The sequence below is a fragment of the Amphiprion ocellaris genome, chromosome 18 (assembly GCF_022539595.1).
Source record: "Amphiprion ocellaris isolate individual 3 ecotype Okinawa chromosome 18, ASM2253959v1, whole genome shotgun sequence".
Lineage (NCBI taxonomy): Eukaryota > Metazoa > Chordata > Actinopteri > Pomacentridae > Amphiprion > Amphiprion ocellaris.
Window position 1 is genome coordinate 9,292,985 of NC_072783.1, and position 27,310 is coordinate 9,320,294.

General features: G+C 39.6%; 1 protein-coding gene across 2 annotated transcripts; it reads left to right on the forward strand.

Annotated features, from left to right (window-relative positions):
* The first annotated feature begins 449 nt into the window (after window positions 1-449).
* st6galnac (ST6 (alpha-N-acetyl-neuraminyl-2,3-beta-galactosyl-1,3)-N-acetylgalactosaminide alpha-2,6-sialyltransferase) lies at window positions 450-24,127 on the forward strand. Of its 2 annotated transcripts, XM_023284736.3 has the most exons (10): window positions 450-631; window positions 1,355-1,670; window positions 10,557-10,839; window positions 13,328-13,493; window positions 14,864-15,038; window positions 18,401-18,539; window positions 18,639-18,742; window positions 20,543-20,626; window positions 20,738-20,834; window positions 21,142-24,127. In XM_023284736.3, exons 2-10 carry the CDS (start codon window positions 1,522-1,524, stop codon window positions 21,310-21,312), a joined length of 1,368 nt encoding a protein of 455 aa, XP_023140504.2. In that variant the 5' UTR covers window positions 450-631; window positions 1,355-1,521; the 3' UTR covers window positions 21,313-24,127. The 2 variants fall into 2 exon arrangements, with proteins under 2 accessions (XP_023140504.2, XP_054860403.1); XM_055004428.1 differs by lacking the exon at window positions 450-631 and having other exon boundaries at window positions 695-1,670.
* Window positions 24,128-27,310: the final 3,183 nt, after the last annotated feature.

A 27,310-nucleotide genomic window follows, 5' to 3' on the forward strand; every position in this document is an offset into this window, starting at 1 on the left:
TCATCCAGTCGTTCATTAAAAGTGTGTTTTAAACCCTCCTTTCAGTCTCTACATCTGGAATAACATCCAGCTCTTCTTCTTCTTCTTCTTCTTCTTCTTCTTCTTCTTCTTCTTCTTCTTCTTCTTCTTCTTCTTCTTCTTCTTCTTCTTCTTCTTCTTCTTCTTCTTCTTCTTCTTCTTCTTCTTCTTCTTCTTCTTCTTCTTCTTCTTCTTCTTCTTCTTCTTCTTCTTCTTCTTCTTCTTCTTCTTCTTCTTCTTCTTCTTCTTCTTCTCCTCCTTCTCCTCCTCCTCCTCCTCCTCCTCCTCCTCCTCCTCCTCCTCCTCCTCCTCCTCCTCCTCCTCCTTCTCCTCCTCCTTCTTCTTCTCCTTCTTCTTCTTAGGAGCGTCTCCCCTTTCAGGGTGGATTTCCTTTCTTTTCAGGGAGGAAACTGAAGCCAGAGGGCCCAGCTGACCGCCTGACTGCTGCAGCCTCCCCCCTCTTCTGGGGGAGTCGAAGGGGGAGAGTTGACCAATTGCCAGCAGCTGTTGCTCATTTCACAACGTCCCGCCCATCCAGCGCTGAGGCTGGCAGAGCGGCCGCTACACAGCAGATGATCAGCAGCACGAACACTGCGGAGGAAACCTTCCACCGGTGAGAGCAGCTCCACTTTTCTCTCTTTTAGACTCGCTTTTAGACACATTTCTGCTGCAGGAGAGGCTCAGAGGAGGAGCTGGAGGCTTGATTTGTCTCCTTCTTCTGTAATGTTCTGCTGTGAATCTTTGTTTCAGACATTTAGTTGTGTTTGAGGTAATTTTTAAAGAGCTGGAAACTTATTTTACTGCCTGTTTGTTTGGGAAAGTTGAGATTATCTCTGGATCTCTGCCACACATTCTTTCCATTCCCCGTTTAGCCCCAGACAGGACCACCTCCTCACAATCATCTGGGCCGTTACGTTTCTTCTTTTACATTCTCCAACTTTTTCTGATTTGAGGGAAGAAGCAGCTGGAGCCTGAGGAGAAGTTTAGGGGGCAGAGTTCAGCGCCTCGCCTCGGACTCCGTTTATTACTCTGCTTACAAAGAGGTGTGAAGTAGAGATGGGTGGCGCTCCCACAGCATGATAATGCCTCCAACTGCCGGTAGGACTTTAGAGACTCGAACGCCACACGAGGACAAGAAGTTTCCTTCCTGAGAGCTCCCTACATCCGGTTGTGGGCTGACATCAGTTTTTCTGTGCTGGTTCCTCTTTTGTGAGGCTGGAAATGCAGATTGTGACCCGACTCTGTGTGCTCGAGCTTTCATTAAAAAGGGATTATTTGGCTCGCAGATAAAGTTTCCACCTCCTGAGTCTTTGCCCTCTTGCTTTTCTGTCTTCAGCCGTGTTGAGAGACGTCCCGAGTGGAGCCCAGATCCTGCTGTGGGTTGATTCCCAGGGAGAGAAACCCCACCAGCGTCCTGAGCGGGACAGCATCCTCCCTCAGCCTCCATCCTCTGCCTCCTCATGTTCCTGCAGGTGGAGCAGAGGGCAGCTGGAACTCGTGGGGATGGCGCTGCACAGGAGGCTGCTGCTCGGCGTGTTGACCGTCGGCTCGCTGCTCTGCGTCTACATCCTGTGTTTGAACCTGGAGAGGAACTTCAGATGGTCCATGGCACCGCTCAAGCACTTCCACGGCTTCAGGCAGACCACCAGCAGGTCAGTTCACGAGCTCCGAGACGCTTTTGGCAACTTTATTCACGTTTCGTTCACATCAACGTCTGGTCCAGAGATCCAGAGAGGCACTTTAAAGGAATCTAATATGAAAACCAACATTTAAAAGGCACGTTCTGTTGTGAAACTAACTATTCATCAGAGGAAGAAACTGCAAAAAAGCAGAAAGAATCGCAGGATTCTCAAATTTCCAACAGTCCGTGAACTAGACGTATATTGGTGAGTTTCAAAGACATGGTAGCTTTTTAAAAAATCTCCAATTATTAGAGCAAGAAACTACCAAAACTGCCAAACTGTTTATTACAAACTGTTTATTTGCTCCTGAATGCACCGTTTAACCCTCTGAACCACAAAAAACACCTTTCATTCACATCAACATCTGCTCCAGAGAGGCACTTTAAAGGAATCTAATCTGGAAACCAACATTTAAAAGTCATGTTTTGTTGTGAAATTCGCCATTTTTCAGAGGAAGAAACAGCAGCAAAACCCGGAAAGAATCGTAGGATTTTCAAATTTCCAACAGTCCTTGAACTAGACATTGTTGTTGGAGATACATTCAGCATGGTGAAACATCTTTCTAGAGATGGAGTAGTCTGGAAACATGGAAATAGGTAAATATCTACAATATGTGGAGACAAAACCCAAAGGAAAACATAATAAAATGACAAGAAAGGAAACGAAACCCTCCCAAAACGAGAACCTAAACAACAGAAAATGAGTCTTAGAGAGACACAAAAAGACAAAACAATAAAAACAGAACAGAAAGAATCGTAGGATTTTCACATTTCTAATGGTCCTTGAACTAGACATATATTAGCGAGTTTCAAAGGCATCATATCTTTTAAAAAATCACCAAAATTACACCAATTATGAGAACAAATCTACCAAAATGAAAAATAAATTATGAAGTTGTAAAAATGGATACAATTCTGGAAGTGAGAACACATTTAAAGGCAAAAAAAACTTTAAACAGTTTAACCTCCTTCTCTAGTTTTAACATCAGAAACACCGAATGAAGCGACAGAAGAAGTCCTAGAAGTTAGTTTAAATTGCTAGAATGACTTGGTATAAATAATCTGATAAAATGACTTACTGATGGAATTTAAAATCTAATTTATGTTCCTCCTGTTTTTATTGGTCAATAAAAGTCATAACTAAGCAGCACACGTCCTGGTTTTTCATACTGCAGTGTGACCAACGACACAAATGTGAGTGTAGGTGATGGATCCAAGTCTGCTGTTTTCCCTGAAATACGTTTCTGCCAAGTGTTGAGTCTGTTTGGACAGTTTGAGCTTTAAATTTCATTTTTAAAACCCTACTAACCCCAACCTAAAACATGCTCCTTTCATTGTCTGGACTCTGGTGTCATTATGTGTCTTTTTGTGTCATTTTGTCCTAATTTTGTGTCTCTTTGTTGTCTTTTTATGTCTTTTGTGTTTCTTTGTTGTCATTTTGTGTTTCATTTCTGTCTCTCTGTTGTCATTTTGTGTGTCTTTTGTAGTTGTTCTGTGCATTTTTTGTTAGCTGAGTTGTGTAACTGTGTCAGTAGAAATGCTTCAGAGCTCCAGCAGACCCTTATTAGTCCGTCTGTGATGTTGTTAGTTTTGTGCGTGCTTTTTGGGTTTGTTTTTTTTTTACATTATTTTCATCGTTTAAGACTCGACAACCTTAGAAAATGAACAACTCTTCACATCTGAGACTTTGTGTGATTAAAACTGCTCCTGTTGGTGGTTTTGGTGCGTTGGAGACCACAGCGACGTCAGCACTGAATCCAGGTCAGTCGGGTTCGGGGGTTAAACTCAGAGCAGTGTGTAGCAGCACTTATCCTCCTCCTCCAGTTGTGCGATTGTGGTGTGAACAAAGCGGCCACACAGCGCTGCCGCCGCTCTAATGAACAAACTCCCCCGAGTTGTTTGGCTGCAGGTGGTTTCTCACACACGCTGCTCAAATGTGGCCTTTGTTGGGACGGCAGCAGCACTAAGGTTTAGGTTCTCTGGAATGTGAAAGGATGCGTTAGAAGCAGCACAGTACAGGACGAGCAGCGTGGACGAGCAGCGTGGACGAGCAGCGTGGACGAGCAGCGTGGACGAGCAGCGTGGACGAGCAGCGTGGACGAGCAGCGTGGACGAGCAGCGTGGACGAGCAGCGTGGACGAGCAGCGTGGACATACATGTAGCGTGTTAAAACACACGCAAGACCGGGAGCATGAACAGATGGAGAAAATAGAATAAATCTGAGGACAGAACGTCTGTCAGACTGAAGATGAATCAGTTTTATGTGGTGTTTGGGTTGTTTTGTGTAGTTCTATGCGTCTTTGCTGTCATTTTGTGTGTCTTGGGTGATGTTCTATGACTTTTTGGTGTAGTTTTGTTTCACTTTTGTGTTGGTTTATCTAATTTTTGTGTCTCTTTCGTGTCATTTTGTCACTTTGTTGTCATTTTGCATCTCCTTAGTGTTGTTTTGTGTCTCTTTGGTGTTTTGTCTCTCTTTGTGTCATTTTGTCTCTTTAGTGTAAGTTTTTGCCTCTTTGGTGTCATTTTGTGTCTCTTTTAGTGTTGTTTTGTGTCTCTTTGGTGTCATTTTGTGTCTCTTTCCTTTCATTTTGTGTGTTTTTGGTACTTTTGCATCTCCTTGGTGTCATTTTGTGTCTCCTGGGTGATGTTCTGTGTCTTTTTGGTGTAGTTTTGTTTCACTTTTGTGTTAGTTTATCAAATTTTTGTGTCTCTTTAGTGTTGTTTTGTGTTTCTTTAGTGTCATCTTGTGTCTCTTGGATGAAGTTTTGTGTCTCTTTAGTGTCATTTTGTGTCTCTTTCCTTTCATTTGTGTGCCTTTGGTAGTTTTGAATCTCCTTGGTGTCATTTTGTGTCTCTTGGGTAATGTTTTGTGTCACTTTGGTATTATTTGATGAAGTTTTATGTCTCTTTAGTGTCGTTTTGTGTCCCTTTAGTGTCATTTTGTGTCTCTTTAGTGTTGTTTTGTGTTTCTTTAGTGTCATTTTGTGTCTCTTGGGTAATGTTTTGTGTCACTTTGGTATTATTTGATGAAGTTTTATGTCTCTTTAGTGTCGTTTTGTGTCCCTTTAGTGTCGTTTTGTATCTCTTTAGCGTCGTTTTGTGTCACTTTGGTGTCATTTTGCGTCTCTTTCCTTTCATTTTGTGTGTCTTTGATAATTGTGCATCTCCTTGTTGTCATTTGTGTCCCTTGGGTGATGTTCTGTGTCTTTTTGGTGTTGTTTTATGTATTTTTTGTGTCTTTTTAGTGTCATTTTGTTTCTCTCTTGTGTTTTTTGTCATATTTTTGAGTCTGTTTGGTGTCATGTTGTCTCTTCTGTGTCAATTCATGTCGTTTTGTGTCTGTTTAGTGTCATTTTGTGTCTCTTTCTTGTATTTTTTGCATCTCTTCAGTATACTAACCCATTTTTCAGGACTCCAGACTATGTTTTACAGCCTTTTTTGACAGTGTGTGGGTTAAACTTTCAGCTGATCACATTGCATGAGGTCCTGATGATCGTTAATCTGTATTGGTGTCACTCTAACCAGCACAGACAGCTGCTGCCTTAACCACAGCGGTGGAACTTAAAAGTGTGGTTTCTCGTGAAATGTGAAATGTGAAACGCACCTACATGTAGAAAAAATCCCTCTGTTTCATCTGGCACAGATCTGACATTAGAACGCCTTCGTTTAACTCTTTTTAAAATCATTTCTGGTCACACGTCTGTCTGGGCACCGCAGCCTGAAGCGTGGGGCGTTTAGGGAACATCGGTAAATTCTAGCTTCTAATGTTCAGGAAGTGATGTGTTTTACCTGAGACAAGGTGAGGAAGTTGGTGGCACCAGTGAAAAGGTTAGTTTGAAGCTTTGTTTTGTTTCTCTTTAGTGCCACTTGTCTCATTTTTGTGTCATCTTGGTGTCATTTTGTCTCTTTGTCATGTCTCTGAAGTCGTCTTGTCTCTTTTGTGTAACTTTGTTTTAATTTTTTGTCCCTTTTGTGTGTCTGGTGTCAGTTTGCTGCTCTTTTTGTGTCTCTTCGTATTTGTTGACCTTTTTTAACTGAGTTGTGTGACTCTGATGGCAGAAACTCCAACACTTGGATGCATCGCTCTTTTCCTGAGTCTGTCCTGGTTAATGTCATATTTTTGTGTGTTTGTTTGACTTTGTCGTATTTTAAGACTCGACAATCTTGGAAAATGAGCAAATCTTCACATTTGTCTCTTTAGTGTAATTTTGTGTCTCTTTTGTGTGTCTTTCTTGTATTTTGTGACACTTTGATGTAATTTTGTCTCTTTGCTGTGTCTCTCGTGTCTGTTTGACTCTTTTGTGTAACTTTGGTTTCAGCTTGTGTCCCTTTTGTGTCAGTTTGTTGCTCTGTTGTGTCACACTCATGTCAGTTTGTCTCTTTTTGTGTCCCTTTGTCATTTTATGCCTCTTTAGTGTCAATTTTGTGTCTTTTGTGTGTTGTTGGTGTCATTTTGTGTCTCTTTGGTGCTATTTTCCATGTCTGTTTTCATTTAGTGTCTTTTTGGCATCATTTTGTGTCTCTTTGGGGTCATTTTGTGTCTATTTGGGGTCATTTTGTGTCTTTTGGTGTCATTTTGTGTCTTTTTGGTGTATTTTGTGTATCTTTGGTGCCATTTTCCATCTTTTGCTGTCATTTTGTGGATTTTGTGTCTGTCTGTGTCTCTTTGCTGTCATTTTGTGTCTTTTTGGTATTATTTTGCATCTTTTTGGTGTCATTTTGTGTCTTTGTGTGTCATTGGTGTCATTTTCTGTCTTTGGTGCTATTTTCCATGTCTTTGCTATCATTTTGTGTCTTTTTGGCATCATTTTGTGTCTTTTTGGGGTCATTTTGTCTCTCTCTGGGGTCATTTTCCATCTCTTTGCTGTCATTTCGTGTCTTTCTGGTGTTATTTTGCATCTCTTTGGTGTCATTTTGTGGATTTTGAATCTCTTCAAAGTCATTTTGTGTATCTTTGGTGCCATTTTATCTCTTTTTGTGTGTCTCTTTGTTGTGTGACTGATGGCAGAAACACACACTTGATGCGTGCATTGAGATGTTTTGTTCTGTTTGTGTTTGTGTTTGTAGAAACCGTCCTCCATGTAACGTCTGAACCGTCTGTTTAAAACTTTATTTCTTCTCTGCTGCTGAACTTTTGATCTTTGTTCAACGCAACTGTGTCCAGTTCCGTTTTATTTCTGCAGCTTTATGATGTTTGCTGCTCGTTAGCGTCTTTATGAGGTTTGTCCTCGGCCGGCGGCGAGCTTATAAACCCGGCAGCCAATCAGAGCGAAGCCCGGCGCCGTGGTTACCTGTTTCCCACCTGCTACACAACAGGACGAACACACAACACTGAGGGAGTGTTTCACATTTTATCAAGGGAATAAAGCTGCAGATCCACTGAGTAGCTTCATAAAACCTCCGACAGTCGGCTGTTAGCGAGTTTTTAACGATGTCCATGAATGTCGCAAAACGTGTTTTCAGTTCGTCGTAGTCGGTTTGAAATTAAATCTCTGGCACAATAAAAAGTAAAAGAATCCGTAATGAGATGTGGCTGAAAGATGCCCAAAAAACTAAGAAGTGGACTTTGGTGGTCTTTTATTTATTGTGAGGCTGCTGCTTGTTGTCATTTTGGTGTCGTTTTGTGTCTTTTGTGTCCATTTTTGGTCTTGTTTTGTCTATATGATGTAATTTTGTCTCTTGTGTGTCTTTGGTATCATTTTGTGTATTTTTGGTGCCATTTTCCATCTTTTCAGTGTCATTTTGTGTATTTTATGTCCTTGTAGTGTCATTTTGCATCTCTTTGTTCTAATTTTGCATCTCTTTGTTGTCATTTTGCGTCTCTTTGGTGTCACTTTGCAACTTTCTGATGTCATTTTGCATCTTTTTGGTGCCATTTTGCGTCTCTTTGTTGTACTTTGCGTCTCTTTGGTGTCACTTTGCATCTTTTTGGTGTCATTTTGTGTCTTTTTGGTGCCATTTTGCATCTCTTTGTTGTCATTTTGCATCTTTTGGTGTCTTTTGTGTCTCTTTGGTGTCATTTTGTGTCTCTTTGATGCCATTTTCCATCTCTTCAGTGTCATTTTGTGTATTTTCTGTCCTTGTAGTGTCATTTTGCATCTCTTTGTTCTAATTTTGCATCTCTTTGGTGTCATGTTGTGTCTTTTTGGTGTAATTTTGCTTTTTTTGGTGTCATTTTGTGTTGCTTTTGTGTCATTTTCCATCTCTTTGGTGTTACTTTGTGTATTTTGTGTCCCTGTGGTGTCATTTTGCATCTGTTTGGTGTAATTTTGCATGTTTTTGGTGTCATTTTGTGTCTGTTTGGGGTCATTTTGTCTATTTGGTATAATTTTGTTTCTCTTTGGTGCCGTTTTCCATCTCTTCAGTGTCATTTTGTGGATTTTGTGTCTCTTTGAGGTTATTTTGCGGCGCTTTTGTGTAATTTTGTGTGTCTTTGGTGCCATTTTCTATCTACTTGGTGTTATTTTGTGTCTTTTTGCATCTCTCTGGTCTCGTTTTGTCTATTTTTTGTGCATCTTTGGTGTCATTTTGTCCCCCTTTGTTGTGAAAAACCAATAAGTGGACGTTGAAGTAGTTTTATTTTTCATAAATACCTGATATTTATTTAGTAATTTATCAAAGAACCTACAATCATTGGCTCCTTCCAGCTCCTTGAATGTCTTTTTTCAGCTTCACATCATAATAAATGAAATGTTTTAGGGTTTTTGACCTGTTCTTACACTGTAACGGGGCGTTTTTCTCTGTTTTCTGATAATACTTTCTCGATTAAACATATTTACTTTGTTGTTTTTACAGAAAATGAAACTGATCATTAGCTGCTTCCTTTTTTTTTTAGAATAAACCCACATTCTGCCTCGTGGCCGTCATCAAAACATTATTCTGTTTTTTGGAAGTTACTTACTTCTCCTTCTTCTCTTCTGTGAAGGAAAAGTGAAAATGGCACAAATATAGAAACGGCCTCGTGTAAAATCACAAACATCGTCCTATAATGTTCCATCTCTTAAAACCAGAGGAGGAGGAAACATTTACTGTGACTTTAAATCTTAATTTATATGAAAAAAAGGTGACAAATTGAGTAATGGGTTTATGGATTTAATTAATCAGGTCATCTGTGTTCTCACATATAATTACTGTATTATTGTTCGGGAAGCTTAATTAAAGGTGTCCTTCTCCCAAATGACCAGAAAACCAAACTGATGTTCTCAAGCTGAGGTTTTGGCTTTGATCCGCAGAAACTCTGTCGACATTTTTCTGAGAAGAAGTTGTCACAAAAATTATTTTTATCTTTTCACAGCAGACAGCGTGGCTCAATGCAAATATACTTCATCATCTGCATAAAAAAACAACCAAAAGAAGTGAACAGACGGATCTGGTGACACAAACCTGACTTTAGTTATTAACTTCCATGTTTGTGAAGTCTTTATTAACTCTTTAGGCTTTAGAAATGTTTAATTCGCTGCTCTTTGTTTGTCATTTGATCCAAACAGAGTTTAACATCCATTTTTTAAATTTATTATTTCGTTATCTTTTACTCAGATTTGTCTCTCAGCCGTTGTGTTTTTCCATCTCATCAGCTGCATTTTGGTTCAGTTCCAGTTGTTTTTAAATGTGTTTTGATTGGTGTCTCTTTCAGGTCACATTGCTGTCATTTGCATCATTTTCATGTATTTTTGCGTCTCTTTTGTGTTTTTTTGCACCACTTTATTGTCCTTTTGCTGTTATTTTGTGTCTCTTTGGTGTCATTTTTCATCTTTATTTTTTTGGTGTTTCTTTAATACTGTTTGATGTTGCTTTAGTGTGATTTTGCATCTCTTTGGTGTCATATTGCACTTCTGGTGTCAGTTTTTTGTGTGTGTGTGATTTTGGTGTCGTTTTGTGTTTTTTTTGGTGTAATTTGGCATTTTGTGTCACTTCTGTCATTTTTTTTCCTTTAGTGTCTTTCTGTGACTCTTTAGTGTCATTTTGCATCATTTCCTGTATTTTTGCATCTCTTTTGTGTTTTTTGTGTCACTTCCGCATCCTTTTGCTGTTATTTTGCTCTTTGGTGTCATTTTGTGTTTCTGGTGTTGTTTCACATCATTCTGGTGTCATTTTGCATATTTGTTTTGCGTTCTGTGTCACTTTTGTGCCATTTTGAATTTTTTTAGTGTCACTTTTGTGTCATTTTGTGTTACTTGGGTGTCCTTTTGTGTCTCTTTGGTGAAGTTTTGCATTACATTATCATTTTGTGTTCCTTTGGTGTTGTTTTGTGTAACTTCAGTGTAGTTTTGTGTCCTTGAAGTCATTTTCCTTCTCTTTGCATTATCGCTGTTAGATATAGACACCAACAGACCTTCAACTTTTTCTGTTTTCAAGGCATATTTATCATATTTGTTCTTATGCAGCCTTGTGGAACAGTCACTTTGCACATCACTGCCTGTCCTGTTTTAGCGTGTGACAAATAAAACTGACGTGCACAGATGAACATGTCAGTTATTAGGTCAACTTTCCCCACTTGGATTCTGATGTACCTAGAAAAACGCCTGTTCGAGGAGGCTAATTTCTGTTTCCTTTATAATGACTCAACTGATTGCACAATAGACACAGTAATGGAAACACAGCAAGCTGAAAATAACTGGAAATATTCTTCAGCAGGTGTTTAAGTTTGATTTTAAAAGCAGAACTTGTAATCATAGTGTTTATATTGTGTTCTTCCACCGCTGGGATTCAATGTCCTCATTTCCCAAAATGCTGAAGGCCTCCATTAAGAAGTGCAGCTGACCACATGACATGACATGATGGAAAAAAAAGGTTTTCAGGTGATGTATTTTCAGCGCTGACCCACCGGGCTCATCGCCAACTGTTCTGTTTTCTGCAGAGACTCCTTGGAGCCTCCTGACAGACCGAACCTTGAAGACCTGTGGACCCAGCCGGCACCGACCCCCCACCCAGACAGACCCGCTCTGAATCCAGCTTTAAAGACTTACACAGCCGCTGCCACTGCTGTTAAACTGCAAGCACAAGCACAAAACGATGCCCCGGATCTATCCAAGTCCAACGGCACCAGAGGCCCAACAGTTCGGCCCGCAAAGCCTCCCGGACCCACAGAGCCTGCCTTCGTCGGAGACACTTACATGAACGACTACATCAATCCAGAAACAGTGAGTTCTAGCTGCAGCTGTCAAAGTAACATGAGACAATCCTGAAGAAAATTTTGAGTTTGCGTCCTGAAGTCTGCTGTAAATTAACATGTGGCTAAATTGTTCTCCAGTTGTGTTTCAGTGCAACATAATCGCTCCTGGTTAAAGTTATTCAACAGCCATCAAGTCACTGTGGACCTGACCCACTAATCAGAACCGTAAATAACAAATAACACTCTGATGGATGTTGTACTCCAAGATCTGACATGTCAGCATAAAAAAAAACCCTCGCAGCTCGCCAGCTTTGTTAATTAATAACACTTCCTCATTCTGTTAATGGAAAATTTCATCTGCTTGCAATGGGACACATTCAAAATTGATGTCATTTAAACTGAATATAAACATCTTTTAATGTGTGCAGAAAACAAGGGTGAAAGCACAATGCAGCAGGAAGTGAAAGTCTTATCACAGGACCTGGTTAATGATCTTCAGATCATCAAGTTGAGGTGGTCACACTGGTCTGGTTTTCCTCGAGATGCTGCCACTGTCAGACTGGGACGGGTCTGTTCACCAGTAAATGATTAGGAGGAAGTGGAGTCATGTTTTCTGGACTCGGTGTTCTCCACTCCCTGAACATGAAATCACAAAGTTTCCAAGAGCTAACAGAGGGAGGATGATTAAACACAAGAAGGAAAAACATTAGTCAGTTACGGCTCTGAGACTCTGAACGTAGGAGAAATCAGAAGGTTTTATGTCTGTAATTACTTCACATCATGAATAACAGTTTTCATGGGAATTTCCTGCTACGCACACTGTACTTAGTAATAACAAAGTTTTATTCATGCCACACCTTTAAAACAGCAATGTGGGTTAGCAACTAGCATTCCTAGTGTTGTCTCAAGCATTCCTTTGCTATTCACTTGTCTTTTCATGCTGGTGACTAGCATCCCTGGGTTAGTGACCTGCATGTAGTCACTAATGTTACCCATCTAGCATTCCTAGGCTAGCATCTTACATTTTAGACTAGCATCTTACTTTCCTAGGCTTGTGAATACCTTTCTCAGGCCAGTAACTAGCATTCCTAGACTATTCACTAGCATCCTTAGACTAGCAAATCACATTCCCAGGCTAGAAACTAGCATTTCTAGGCTAGCAACTAGCATTCTTAATGTAGTGACTAGCATTCCTAGAGTAGTGAACAACATTTTTCAAGAGCAAATGACATTTCAAGTTGAGCCACTAACACTACTGGAAATGTAGCTACAAACATTCTGAGGTTTGCAACTAACATTGCTAGCCTAGCATTGCAAGGTTAGCAATGCCATCTCAGCAAAGGACTAGCATTTCTAGCATCCTTGTGCTACTCATTTGTCTCTTTATGCTAGTGGCAAGCATCCCATGGCTGGTGACTTGCATTCCTATACTGTCACTAGCATTCCTAGCTTTCAAATTAGCATTTTTAGGCTTGTCACTTGCATTCTTAGGATTGCTATTAGCATTCCTGAGGTAGCTACTAGCATCCCAAGTCTAGTCATAAGCATTCCTAGGCTAGTGAATACCGTTAGTAGACTAACGACTAGCATCTGTAGGTAGCATTCCTAGCCTAGCTTTTCTAGGCTTTCCTGAGGTAGCACCTATCATTTCTAATCTGGTGATGCGCATTCGCTCCTAGACGTCCCAGATGTTACCAAGCAAATTATTAGCATTTCTAAGCTAGTCACTAGCGTTCCTTTGCTATTCACTTGCCTCTTTGTTAGTGACTAGCATCCTTAGGTTAATCACTTATTCCTCATTAACAAACCTAGCTTTGAAACTAGCATATTTATGATTGCCATTATCATTTTTGAGGTAGCCACTAGCATTCCAAGGCGAGCAACTAGCATTCCTAATTTAATGACTGGCATTCAGAGGCTAGTCATTAACATTCCCACACTAGAAGCTAGTAACTGGTATTTGTAAGGTAGGAACTAGCTTTCCTAAACTCGCAACTAGCATTTCAAAGGAGGAGAACATTCGTAATCTATCTACTTGTATTTATGATTTAGCATTTGTATGCTAATGACTAGCATTTCTACTGTTTTCACGAGTATTCACAGGCCAAATAGTAGCATTCAAAGGCTAGTGGTTAAATTCATTTTTATGCAGTGATTGTTTTCTCTTTTCACTGTTTTTTAAAACCAAACTAAAGGATCTGAGAGCATTTATTAATGGTATTGTATTTCTGAATATTTCCTCCAACTGAACTTTTTGATGCTTCTTTGTCTGCCTGCTTGTGGTTTTAGGTTTTATGCATCAGCACAGCGTGTTAGTGTACATTTCATAATGCGTCTCCATGGATGAAACCTCCAGCATCCTCTGTGTTGTCAGCGCTGTGTAGTTAATTATCGGATAATTGCGTCCGGTGAGAGTCTGGAGGTTAACGCTGAGGAACCAACGACCCTCTGGGACTCAGTAACTACATGTATCTGTGCTTTGATAAGCGTCCGGCTGTGTTATCTGCTCCCTGCAGGGCTGCACGGACACTATCAGGAGTCGGGTCAAAGAAACGGCATTTGGTGAGCGTTTCCTGGAACATATTCCGGTCCTGCAGTGGGCCAAACATGTGACTCCTGAGCAGCACCAGCGTCTGAGCCGATACCCGGGAACCCACGGCTGGGCGGTGATCGACTACCAGAGTGAGATTTTAATTCTGGACACATTTTTTTTGTATATATGCATTTTAATTTCCTTGTTCCCACGTTCTCACATCTCATTTTTCTTTTAATTTTAGCATAAAAAGTCTCCTACTTTTCTACTTTACCTGTTGCCATGCATGTATTTTAATCATTTTTTTTTTCATTTGATTCACATTCTCTATTTACATTCTTCACATTCTTGTTTATAAATCGTGCACCCACTTTATCTCAGATTTTATCAACTCCTCAATGGCTCACTTCCATCAAGTGTTCACTTAGAAACCCAGAAATGAAGATGTTCAATCCTCTGCGTCAGGGACACATTTAGTTGTTGTTTAACTCCAAAATGGTTGAGTCTGGAACTAGAAATGTAGCAAAACAGTTTATCGTCGAATAAAGTGCAGAATTTTACAAGAAAATATAAAATATGTTGGCTAGTTACAAAGATTTACTGCTTGCTTTGCTGTTCTCGGCAGTTTGAATATATACTGTACTCTTCTGGGGTTTTCCTCGTGCATCATTTGTCTTAAATGCAAACAACATTCAAAGTACATTCATGTTATCAAGCCGCTGTATTACTGCACCTTCTCTTAGTTTGCATGACAAATACAGCCTTGACCAGACATCCAGTTAGTCAAGAAATAACTTTCATTCACAAGAACGACCAAAACTCCTGCAGCAGACGGTCTGATATCTACACTACCGTTCCAAAGTTTGGGGTCATCCAGACAATTTCATGTTTTCCATGAAAAATCACACTTTTATTCATGTGCTAACATAACTGCACAAGGGTTTTCTAATCATCAATGAGCCTTTCAACACCATTAGCTAACACAATGTAGCATTAGAACACAGGAGTGATGGTTGCTGGAAATGTTCCTCTGTACCCCTATGGAGATATTCCATTAAAAATCAGCTGTTTCCAGCTAGAATAGTCATTTACCACATTGACAATGTCTAGACTGGATTTATGATTCATTTCATGTTATCTTCATTGAAAAAAAATGCTTTTCTTATAAAAATTAGGACATTTCTAAGTGACCCCAAACTTTTGAACAGTAGTGTAAATCCACAGAAGAACCGAGGAAAGTCCTCCAACCTGCACCTGAAACTGTTGCACAGCATCCAGACATCAGACGCTGAGTGTTTTGACTAATTTGAGTGAATATGGGTCTCATCGCAGCTAAGATGCTTATCGTGCAGAGATAAGAGCAGCTTCCTGCGTTGCTTCGAGGATTATCTTTCTATCAGACCGACTCGAAATAACTGAATCTGTGGGTGGAAGCAATTGCACAGGCACACAAAACAAACATGTTTTTGAATCACAAATAAAACACATTCAGATTAATTCAGTTTTTCTATGTCGACAGTGCTGCAGGACACTCTGCCTGTCCTCAACTCTTCTGCTAACTGGCAGCTGTTGGATGACTGGAGGAATCGCAGCAGCAAGCCGGAGTGCAGCCGCTGTGCTGTGGTGGGAAACGGAGGCATCCTGAAGAACTCCAAGAAAGGGAAGGAGATCGACAGTCATCACTACGTCTTCAGGTAGATTTAATCTGCACAGACAGTTTCTGCAGGGGGCCAGCATCGTTGGTTCAACAGCAATAACATGTTGTCTGCAGGATTTCCTCAAGTCTTTCTGGAGCCTGTGAAAGTTACAAATGTGCAAGGTGGCAGTTAATGAGTTTCAATACAAATAAACTCTCATGTTGTTACTCCGCTGTCTCTCTACAGCTGTCCTTATCGCTTAAAGGAAAAAGAAAACGTTTTACTAGCACTGCCTGCAGTTCAACCTAAACCTGACGAGCGCAGGATCTGCCAGTCCAGCGCAAAACTTTTTTTTGGTAATTTTGTTGATTTTAATCTTAGATTGGTTCATTTTTATGCCATCCCCTCGTTCTACAGTTTCGCTTTAGATGTCCGCATCTTATAAAGACAAAAAACCCGCTTTCAAATGTGAAAGTAACACTACCTGCAGTTCAACCTAGACCTGAAGAGTGCAGAATATTTTAGGTTTTTTTTGACAGAATCTGATGCAAATCATTTAATTTTGGTGATTTTGTTGATTTTAATCTTAGATTTGGTTCATTTTGATGTCATGCTGTCTTCCTACTGTCTCTTGTCAGCTGTCTTTATCTCATAAAGGGAAAAAAATGCTTCATTCTTGGTTCATTCTTGATTAACCCTCGAACACTGCCTGCAGAATCAAGGACATCAGATCCAGCCTTATATCCCAACAAGTTTTACCTGTTAACACACCTGATCTGCTGTCCTTGCCTGAGGAAACACTGGAGAGTTTTGCCCTGGTTGATGGAAGGACACTTGGTCAAGTTTTCTCCCAAGTAAACCCAACAATCTGCCTTTTAGATCCAATTCCCACACCACTCTTAAAATCATTTTATGGATTCTTTGAGGAGCAGATAGAAAGACATCACTCTGGTTTTAGGATGAACCACAGTACAGAGACAGCACTTTTAAAGATTTTAAATGACATCAGGTGGAATTTGGATCATAAAAAACTAACAGTGTTGATTCTACTGGATCTAAGTGCTGCTTTTGATACAGTAGACCATCACATTTTACTAAACAGACTTAGACACCTGGTCGGAATCCTCTGGTACTGTTTTTAACTTTTAACTGTTTTCAACTCTTACCTCACAGACCGATGTTTTTATGTAAGTATGGATACATGTTCCTCAGCAACCCAAGAAATTAGGTGTGGGGTTCCCCAAGGGTCAATTTTAGGTCCCATTCTTTTTAATCTTTATATGCTTCCTCTTGGGGACATCATCAGGAGACACAGCATCAGTTTCCATAGCTACGCTGATGATACACAGCTGTACATTGCCGTGTCTCCTGATGACACAGGGCCAATAGATACCCTTTTAAACTGTATTTTAGACATTAAGTCATGGATGGCGGTGAACTTCCTACAGCTCAACCAAGACAAAACTGAGGTTTTAGTTATAGGTCCTGAAGGCCAGAGAGAGAAACTTTTATCAAAATTACAAGATTTTAAACCAGCATAATCTGTAAAAAACCTGGGTGTGATTTTTGACTCTGAGCTGAATTTTAACACACATATTAAAAATAGAACAAAAATAGGTTTTTACTATCTGAAGAAAACAGACAGAGTTTATCTCTTCTTGTTTAGACTATTGTAATGCCCTGCTCTCTGGTCTTCCCCAAGAGTATTTTAAATCTCCAGTTATTACAAAACTCAGCCTTGCCGTGCTGACGAGGACCAGAGGGCGGGAACACATTACACCAGTTTTAAAGTCGCTGCATTGGCTCCCCGTCCGCTTCAGGATCAATTTTAAGGTTCTTTTATTAGTTTTTAAATGTCTTTACGGCCTTGCACCTTTTTATATATCTGATCCTCTTTTAACATATCGACCCTTGCGGATCCTGAGGTCCTCTGGCAGTGGCCTTTTATCCATACCACAAGCCAGGACAAAAACCCACGGCAAGGCAGCATTTAGCCACTATGGCCCCCACCTGTGGAACAGCCTGCTGGAGAACCTCAGGACTGCAGAGACTGTCGATGTTTTTAAAAGAAGGTTAAAGACTCACCTTTTTAATCAGGCTTTTAACTAACCTTTTAAATCCTTCTTATGTTCTTATCATTGTCTATTTATTAGCTTATGTATTTTTACTCTTTTAACTTTTGACCTTTTTTTTTGATGACAAACTGAAGGAAGAGAGAGACTTTGCTGTTAAAACCAGAGAAAAGACATCAAAAAGTTCTGCATCCTCCTGAGACTTGTCGAATAAAGTAATTTTGTTGATTTTAATCTTAGATTTGGTTAATTTTTATGTCATTCCATCTTTCTACAGTGTCGCTTTAGCTGTCTGTATCTCAAAAAGGAAAAAAAACTTGAAAAATGTTCTTTTTAAATGCTTCTGAGAGCCAATATGTTCAAACGGAGCCAGGTTGTCATATGAGGCACTGATTCATTCTTGATTAACTCTAAAGTCATGTTTTATTTTTAAAAAATCACCAAATTTCTGCGTAACTGATTTTCATCTGTTATGTGCAGCTCCATGAGCAAAAATCTAAACTTAAAATTTCATCAAAATCACTTTATTCTACATGTCTCGTTTAAAAAAGATCACCTCAAATAAACCATTTGCATCAGATTCTGTAAAAAAAAAACTAAAACTAAAAATTCTGTGTTTCTAAGTCTCTCAACACTTTTTCGACTGAACTGCAGGCAGTGTTTCCATAGAGCAAAGAGGAGACGGATATAGAAACAGACTGATGATGTAAAAAGTAACACTTTCTGGCTTCTTCTACTCTGTTTATTATGACTGTTTTGCGTATAGCGCCACCTTTTGATGACACTGCACAGCTGAGTTTAATCACTCCAAACCAGTTAATAGAGAAAAGTCTAATTCAAAGTTTCTTTCTGAAAATTTTCTTCAAATTCACTTGGAAAATCATATGGAAATACAGCTATTGTGTATTATAGAATAGTTTTACAGTGTTTGAGCAGAATCATTGGTGAGCTGGTGCTGCAAACATGAAGAGATGGGTTTAATAAAGAGCTGGAGACCTCGTGGATCTGCAGATTCTAGAAGAAGCAGCAGGGTAGAGTTACATGGGAACCATTTTCAGGCAGGAAGGGAATGTCTGCATGGGGAGCAAACTAAATATGATACACTGAGATGAGTTTTTAGGGGTTTAATGGGCAACCAGAGAAAGACTTTACAATTCCTAACAAGAATTTGGCCAGAAGAAGGTGAAGTGAGTTCACATTCTCAGCTGTTCTGGGGATGATGTGGTCTGCACAGCTGCTGAGTTCTGGCAGCTCTGCAGGGAAACCGAGCCTCTGTTGTATTCACTGATGGAACAAATGATCAGATCTTTGTGTTCATGTGGGTTTGTGGATCCTCCTGATCTCCAGGACCAACGGGGCGATCACTAAGGGCTTCGAGGAGGACGTGGGATCCCGGACCACCCACTACACCTTCTCCACCAACACTTTAATGAACTCCATGAGGAGCTACGGCCGCGCCGGCTACAGAGGGCCGCCTGTGTCCGAGGTGAGGACGAACTTTAAAGGTCTTTCCTGATTAAATGCTAAAACCGAGACGCGGGAGAATCCGGCCTGAGTCACGTGACGCTCTGCTGCTCCCCAACAGGAAACACGATACGTCTTCCTGCCGGATCATGACCGGGATTATCTGATGATGAAGGCGGCGGCGACGCACACGATGACGGCGAAGGGACCTGAAAGGACCAGAAAGTAAGTTCCTGTAAAGCTCATTTCGATTTCATTTGCACTGATGCATGTTTCTGAAGTTTTAACCTCCAGTTGAAAGAATCATCAGACTGATAAAGACGTAAACTATTTTTTTTTTCAGTCTGAATGATATGACAGAGATGCACTGTTTTGAGCTAAATGGTAATGTTAGCATGCTAATAAGCTAACAACGACAGCCCCAACAACTATGGTAACTATGGTTTACTGTTATTTTGATAAGTATCTTAGTTTGGAACAAATAAGGTTTTTCTGTGTTCATGTCCAACACTTTAGCGAGATATTTCTACTTGTGGTGGACAAGATTGCAGTCAAATTTGGACAGACATTCATGATTCCCAGAGGATGAATTCCTGACTTTCACCTGCCTTTAACTCAAGTAGCAGGTTTCCTGCATGACCTTCACATCCGACCTTCTTCACTGTGCACGAACAAGTTGAAATGCAAAATAAGTACAAATGCAAAAATAAAAAATACAACTGCAAAAATGTCTGTCTGTCTGCCAACAGAGAGACAGGTGCTGATCGTCACATAACTCTGCTATTCCTTGATGGAGTAATAACACGATTAGATTGTTAATAGTGGGTTTCAAGCATTATCAATGGCAGGGGAAACAAGAATAAACTCTGAAAGGGCCAAACAGTAAGTTCCTGTAAAGCTCATTTCGATTACATTTGCACTGACGTTGCATGTTTCGGAAGTTTTAACCTCCAGTTGGAAGAATCATCAGATGTAAGCTCCTTTTTTTTTTTTCAAACGGTCTGAATGATGTGACAGAGATGCACTGTTTTGAGCTAAATGCTAATGTTAGCATGCTAATAAGCTAACAGCGACAGCCCCAACAGTCTGTGATTTACTATTTACTTTGCTTAGCATCTTAGTTTAGCACAAATAAAGTTCTTCTGTGTGTTCATGTCCAACACTTTAGCAAGATTTCTCTACATGTAGTCGACAAGATTGCAGTCAAATTTGGACAGACATTCAGGATTCCCAGAGGATTAATTCCTGACTTTCACCTGTCTTTAACTCAAGTAGCAGGTTTCCTGCATGACCCTCATATACGACCTTCTTCACTGTGCACCAAAAAGTTGAAATGTAAAATAAGTACAAATGCAAAAATGAAAAGTACAAATATAAAACTCCAATTGTCACATAACTCCTCTATTCCTTGGCGGAGTAATAACACTATTAGATTGTTAACAGTGGGTTCCAAACATTATGAATGAGAGAGGAAACAAGAAAAAACTAAATTCAGTTCCACATATGTGTTTTCACTTTTTGTCTAATCTTTGATCTTTGCTGATAGTCGATAATAAGCTGAGATTTTTTTTTAATAAATAATCACTATTTGGTAGAGCATTTAGCTGAAACGTGAGTTCTACTACACACTAATTTCTGAAATAAGCCTAAAAGGTTGCGAGGTTTAGTCTGTGTGTTTTATTTTAAAAGCTCGTTGAATTATCCATTCTGTCAAAAGCTGCGAGGTAAATATAGTGACTAGAATGTGTGATATTTCCCTCTGAACTGTAGTGGAGCGGAAGGAAAATGGTGATTTTTCTTGTCACAACTAAACCAGCTGTGAGAAGTTTCCTGGCAGTGGATGTTTTTGTTCCTTCCTGTGGTTAGTTTAGTCTAATGGAGCCTAATCTTTGCCACTTATATCTACACAGTCTCTGCCTTCATGGCCTTCTGGAGAAAGGACTCGCTGTTCTCCAGCAATTAGATTTTCGGCTTTCCAATCTCCAAATGTTACACTTATTTGTTTCCACCAATTTCCCCCTGAAGGCCGACGGACTTGTTCGGGAAGGACGTGTCGGCGGCAAAGCTGAAGATGTATCACCCTGATTTCATCCGTTATCTCAGAAACAGGTGAGAGTTCACATTTCAAAAAGCTGGAAATGAGATTAAAGGGCTGAAAGCAGAGTGAGCTGCTGAGCGACATCCTCTGTTCCTGGGTCACTTTATCTGTACTCGTTCCAGGTTTCTTCGACCGCGAAGCCTTCAGAGGATCTACAACGTGTACCGTCCGTCTACGGGGTCTGTGATGTTGCTGGCTGCTATGCACACCTGTGACCAGGTATCATTACAGCGCTGCACGTTACTGTAACTCGGCTGCCCATCCACAATCAGACGAGGCTGCACTCGCCTGGTAGCGTGAGAATGTTTCGACCTTGTAGCAGCAGTGACTCAACACAGTTCTGCAGAAATACGCCTTCATCCTGATGATTCCCTCCTCATGTCATCACTGTCAAAACCTGTTATTCACGCCGTCTGCAGAGGGCAGGGGGATGAAAATAAGGGGCTCAAGTCAAAACATGAAGCTACAGAGCTGATCTGGTGAAGGCTGGTTTTAATCGTGACTTTTTTCCTCTGTTTTGACGAAGGTGAGTGCGTACGGCTTCATGACCCCCGACTACAAGAACTACTCTGACCACTACTTCGACAGCACATATCGCAAGGTGGGCTTCTACCTCAACCACGACCTTCGGTTGGAGATGAATCTGTGGCAGCAGCTGCACCAGGCGGGACTCATCCGGCTCTACATGCGCCCGTAAACGAGGGTCGACCGGATCTGAGTCGCCCACGAGCAGACGGGAATGTCTGAACTGAGCTAAAAGAAAAAGTAGCAGAAGTTTTCTTTTCATGAAGGAAACTAGAGTTGGGTTTTTTTGTTTTAAATGACAGCTGCTGTGATTGTTCGGGATGGAGGTTTACTTTTATTTATCAAACTTTGTTTTGACTTTTTAAAATAACATTTATTTATCCTGGAGAGCATGTTTTTGGTGATTTGTAGGTTCAGATGTGCGAACGAAATTGAGCCGAAATGGTGAAAAAAATGTTGCACTTCAGCTCAAAGCCCATTAAACCCATTCCAGCTGCATTTGGCATTCATCTCGTATAATCAAATTAACTACAGGAAAGTCAGAACGTCAAAATCTAGGATTCATCCTCTGAATCCGAATTGCAGTTCAATTTCATTGGAAAAAAGCGTCAAAATCAGCAATTTGTGTTGCTGATGTGGTGAAACCAACTACTAGATCCTGTTCTACATTAGAGGTCAGCAAATGGCCAACATTAACAATTAGTAATCAGGGAGACGAGGAGATGATAGAAATTTGGAAGCATCTGCAGCAAAAAATTAAAATTCAGGTGTCAAAATGTAGATCCCAACGCAAAATTCTACTCAAACACTTTTGTTTTACGTGTTTGATTAGAAAATAACTTTCCAACAGTTTGTTTGTAATGGTAATTGAAAAAATGCCAGATATCAGATTTGATAATCGACCTGGCTGATCATCGGTTGACTCTTATCCGGTACGTTAGGTGGTGATTTGCACCTAGTAGTTGGTCATCGTTGCAGGTAATGAAACTATTTTTTGCACCTTGAAAGAAGACGTCATTGAAGTACGTTTCTTGTTAGCATAAACTGTTTTGGAGATGTAGAATCTCAATTTAGCTTTATTTGGCTAGCTCTTTGTGCAGTCAAACAGGCCATTCAATAAGTTCAGATATTCATAATCCTCAGAGGATGAATACTTAAAAAGCTTCATTTTATACTTTTATGTTGCCATAATTTTGGTAAAAGAAACGGTTGATATTTATTAGCAGCATGATCCAGCGTAGAAAGCTCACCGCTTTCTAGCATTGTGCCGACAGTTTCATCTCAAGTCAACAAGAAGGCCAAAGTCTTGACGAAAAATGTTTGTTTTCCGTTTTTAGCATCTGAAATAGTTTTGTTTTTGTGCCATTATTGGGTCAAACCTTCAACATATTCATAAACCAAATTCCCATCAGCCTCTGCTACTGTGTGGTAATTAGCAAGTGCTAGCATGCAAACATGCTAAAGCAAAGTAAATAGTGAATCACGGATTGCTGGGGCTGTCATTGTTACCATATTAGCATGCTAACATTAGCATTTAGCTCAAAACAGTGTACTTTTGTCACATCATTCAGGCTGTTGGAGGAAAAAATGAGCTTTTGTCTTGATCAGAGTCTGATGATTCTTTCAACTGGAGGTTAAAACTTCAGAAACATGTAAAAATCAGTGGAAATCTAATCAAAAATAGCTATAAAGTCTGGTTCTTTGGAGTCACTTCTGGATATTCAAACCATGTTCAGATCCAGAAGTTGCAAACTGTAGTTTCCAAAGAAAGATGCACAACATTCAAGAAAATTCTGTCTTCATTGTTGCGTGAGAACGTCTTGCTCAAGTGCCAAAATATCCGGACAGTTATCAAAGGAGAAGAAGGTGACGCTCCGTTTAAAGCTGTAATTATCATATAATAATGATGAAACTGAGGAATACCATAATTTTAAAGGGAAAACAAAAGGAGAAACCATGTGTTAAAACGTTTAGATAAACACAGTGAAACTTAATTTAAATTTAAGTTGCATTTCATGAAGCGGAGAAGCTCAGGACTGAAACTGTTCTGTCGTATCTCATCGAGCCTTTTGTTTGAACAGTTGGTGTAAAAGTGGAAATTTCCACTATAAAGATGTTATTTGTCACCTCAGCGGACAGACTTCGGACTCTGCTGCTGGTGTTGTTTCCTTTCACTCACAGTTAAAACCTACAAATCACCAGGATCGTGTTTACTGCCGGACTTTGGAGCGTCTCGTACAATCAGCTTCTGGTTCTTTCCTGTAATTGTGCGACTCGGTGCGCTGACAAGGGACAAGACTGTAATTGAGTTGGCCGCTCGCTTAAAATATCCTGCGTCGCCACCCTGAATAGACCCTAAATAGACGGTCAGAGCACTGCTGGCATTGGCCGAGTTCTATTCTGACTCATGTTTTCTGTCTAATTTACTGTGGAAGGTGGAAGAAACGCCGACTGTGACTTTAAAGCTCGGCGGTGGGGAATATTTGTCTTTCCTTTAAGGGACTTAACTTATTATTGTTTGTCGAAGCACACGTTTGTTTTCTGTTTTTACAAGTTGCCACACTGTGACCATCCCGACACTGTGTGGGCTCTGCTGGACTTTTCAGTGCCTTTTAATGTGAATCGGCGGTTTCCACGGCAACGCAAGCAAATGCCGGTGGCCCTCCGTTTGGATCCACCGCCACACCTGGACTCCTCTGAGCCGCCGTGACGAAGAGTCACTGAGATTTACTGTCGAATCCTCCAAAACACGGGGCGTTAAGCATTTTTTTATCGTGTGACGACAAACCAAATAAAGACATGCAGCAAATCAGGGAATAGTTAAACTAACTTTTTGTGGTGTATTGAATCATATCCTGACAGTGATCCAGTCGTCTGAAACACTGGGTGGTGTTTAAACAGACTAACGGGGGAAGGGGAGGCCTTTTTATAGTGCAATTTCTGACTCTGATTTTCAAATTGTGTATTAAAGGAAAATTGTGATTTTATCTCTGTGGGTTTGTGACTCTTTTACACACTTTAATTTAAATGTTTGTGTAACTTCCGTAAGTGTAAACTCAGCTGGAAGGTTCCTGGAAGGGGATGGATAATTATAGAGGCAGAGTTCAGTTATTTATACAGCACATAAACAGCTGTTACAAATTAACCTAACGAGCTTAAACATTAAGGCTAAGACTCGACAGCGGTAATTATGGTGTGAGTTTAACTGAGTAGTCCTACAAAGATTATATAAAATACTAATTTACCCAACTATAGTGAATATTAAGGCTAAGACCCTACAGTATTAATAATTATGGAGATTAACTTAACCAAATTAAACATTAAGGCTAAGACATGAATTGTGGACTTTAAAATAATATACATATTAAGGCTAAGACCATACAATGTTATGAAATATAGATGTTAACCTAATTACACTATTAAGGCAAACGTCCTACAGTATTAACAATTGTATATTAGAGCTAAACCCCTACAAAGTTATGAAATATGGAGATTAACCTGACTAAATATTAAGGCTAAGACCCTACAGTTTTATTATTAATGGTGTTTAATCCAACTAAATTAACATTAAGGCTAAGACAGTACATTAATATTGATTATATTGCTTAACCTGATTCATTCACTTATTGAGGCCCTACACTGTTATGAAATATAGAGATTAGCCTAATTTCACTATTAGGCTGACACCTACAGTATTAATAATTCTGAGATTTACCTGGCTAAACATTAAGATTAAGACCCTACAATATATTTAATTACAGAGATGAATGAAACCATTTAAAATAGTAAAGCTAAGACCTTGAAATGCTATTAACTGTGGAGATTAACCTAACCGTAGTAAATACTAAGGCTAAGCCCCCACACTAGTTTTAGCTATGGAGAATGGCCTTAAGATAGTAAATATTAAGGCTAAGACCCTAAAGTATTATTAAATATGGAGATTAACCTGACTAATAAATATTAAGGCTAAGACCCCCCCACAGTATTTTTTAATTAAGAGATTAACCTGACTAATTTTACTAAGTCAAAGACCTTATAACATTGTTAATTATGGAGATTAACCTGGCTAAATATTCAGGCTAAGTCTACAGTATTATCTTGACAAATTTTCTTAAGGCTAACCACTACAATATTAATCAAGATGCGATGAACCTGACTAATTTTATCTAGTGTAAGACCCCACAGTATGAAGAATAACCTGACTATAGTAAACGTTAAGGCTAAGACTCTACAGTATTATTAGTTATGGAGAGTCTAACTAATAAAGTAATTTACATTAAAATCCAACAAATCCGTGGATTTCATGGATTATCTATGAGAAGACTTGCTTTTTCTTTTTATAATTTTTTAAACGTATTTGTCTTGCAGAATTTGGAAATATTTCACTTAGTAACTTGCATTAACTTTAGGTGCAGCCTTGAGAGTCTTTCAGTCTGTAGCTGCAGACAACAAGTTGAATAAACCTGCATAAGTCTTGAAATATTGCCAACAAGCAAACTCACAGTTGAACATCTAGTATTTTAAAATAATAAATACATGCTGACAGGTTACTTGCTCATTTAAGCTGACAGGTTCTTTCAGTAAACGTCTCATCGAAGCTGACTTTTTTCTGCCATTTGTGGAAGAGTTTCTGAGATAAAGAGTCGGCTAAACTTGAAACACGACCCTTGACTTTGTGCCGCCTCGCTGGGAAAATATATTGGGATGGCAGCTGTGTTCTAACGCCTCGTCTATAATTACAGCAGACAAACACACTCAGATCACAGGTCAGTCTTTAATCTGGAACAAAAAGTGTTTGGCAAATAAAGGAAACGCGTCTGTTTTTCTTTGAGCAAACTGTATCAAAGTCCTCAAAGTCCAGGATGAGCTGAAAATCTCTGCAGATGAACCTCTTTGGTTTCCTTTGGTATTTCTTTACCATCTAACGACTCCTTGAAAAGGAAAGGAACTTTGAAAAAAGATGGAATCGAAGTACGTTTCTTATTAGCATGAACTGTTTTGGAGACGTAGAATCGCAATGTAGCTTAATTTGGCTAGCTCTTTGTGCAGTCAAACAGGCTGTTCAGTTAGTTCAGATATTCAAGACCCTCTGAGGATGGGTACTTATAAAGCTTGAACCTTAAATGTTGCTGTAATTTTGGTAAGAGCAACCGTTGAATATTTATTAGCTCCAACTCTAACATGATCTGGCATAGAAACTCCACCGCTAACTAGCATTTTGCAGATGCAGTTTCATCTCGAGTCAGTAACAGATCAAGGTCTCGGCAGCTATTGAACAGATTGGAGAAAAATGTTTTCTGTTTGAAATAGTTTTGTTTTTATACCATTATTCAGTCAAACCTTCAACAAATTCGTAAGCCAAATTCCTTAAAGATGCAAAACATTTCCATCAGCGTCTGCAACATGTGTTTATTAGCAAGTGCTAACATGCTAACATGCTAAACTAAGATACTAAGTAAACACTAAATCACTACTGCCTTTGCTAGAATTTAACATTCAGACTGTTTGAGGAAAAATTTGCTTCTGTCTTAATCGGAGTCTGATGATTTATCCAATTGGAGGTTGAAACTTCAGAAACGTAAAAATCTAATCAAAAGGAGCTTTATGGTCTGATTCTTTGGAGTCACTCATGTGGATATCCATGTTTTCCATTTTAAGCGTCTGAAACAGTTTCGTTTTTGTGCCATTATTCAGTCAAACCTTCAACAAATTTGTAAACCAAATTCCTTAAAGATGCAAAACATTTCCATCAGCCTATGGTACTGTGTTAATTAGCAAGTGCTAGCATGCTAACATGCTAAACAAAGATGCTGATCACAGTAAACATTAAACCACTGATTGTAAGTAGTGTCATTTTTAGCATATTAGCATGCTAATATTAGCATTTAGCTCGGAACAGCACTTCTGTCACATCATTCGGAATGAGCTTCTGTCTTAAACAGAGTCTGATGATTCTTTCAGCTGGAGATTTAAGCTTGAGAAACGTGCAAATCTAATCAAAAGGAGCTTTACAGTCTGTTTTTTTGGAGTCACGTGTGGATATCCAAACTGTGTTCAGATCCACAATTTGCAAATTGTAGAGCAGATCTGAAATTTTCCAAATAAAAGTCAGGCTTTAGAAAAGATACAAAATTCATAGAAAATGCTTTGATTTGATTCTGGAGAAATTC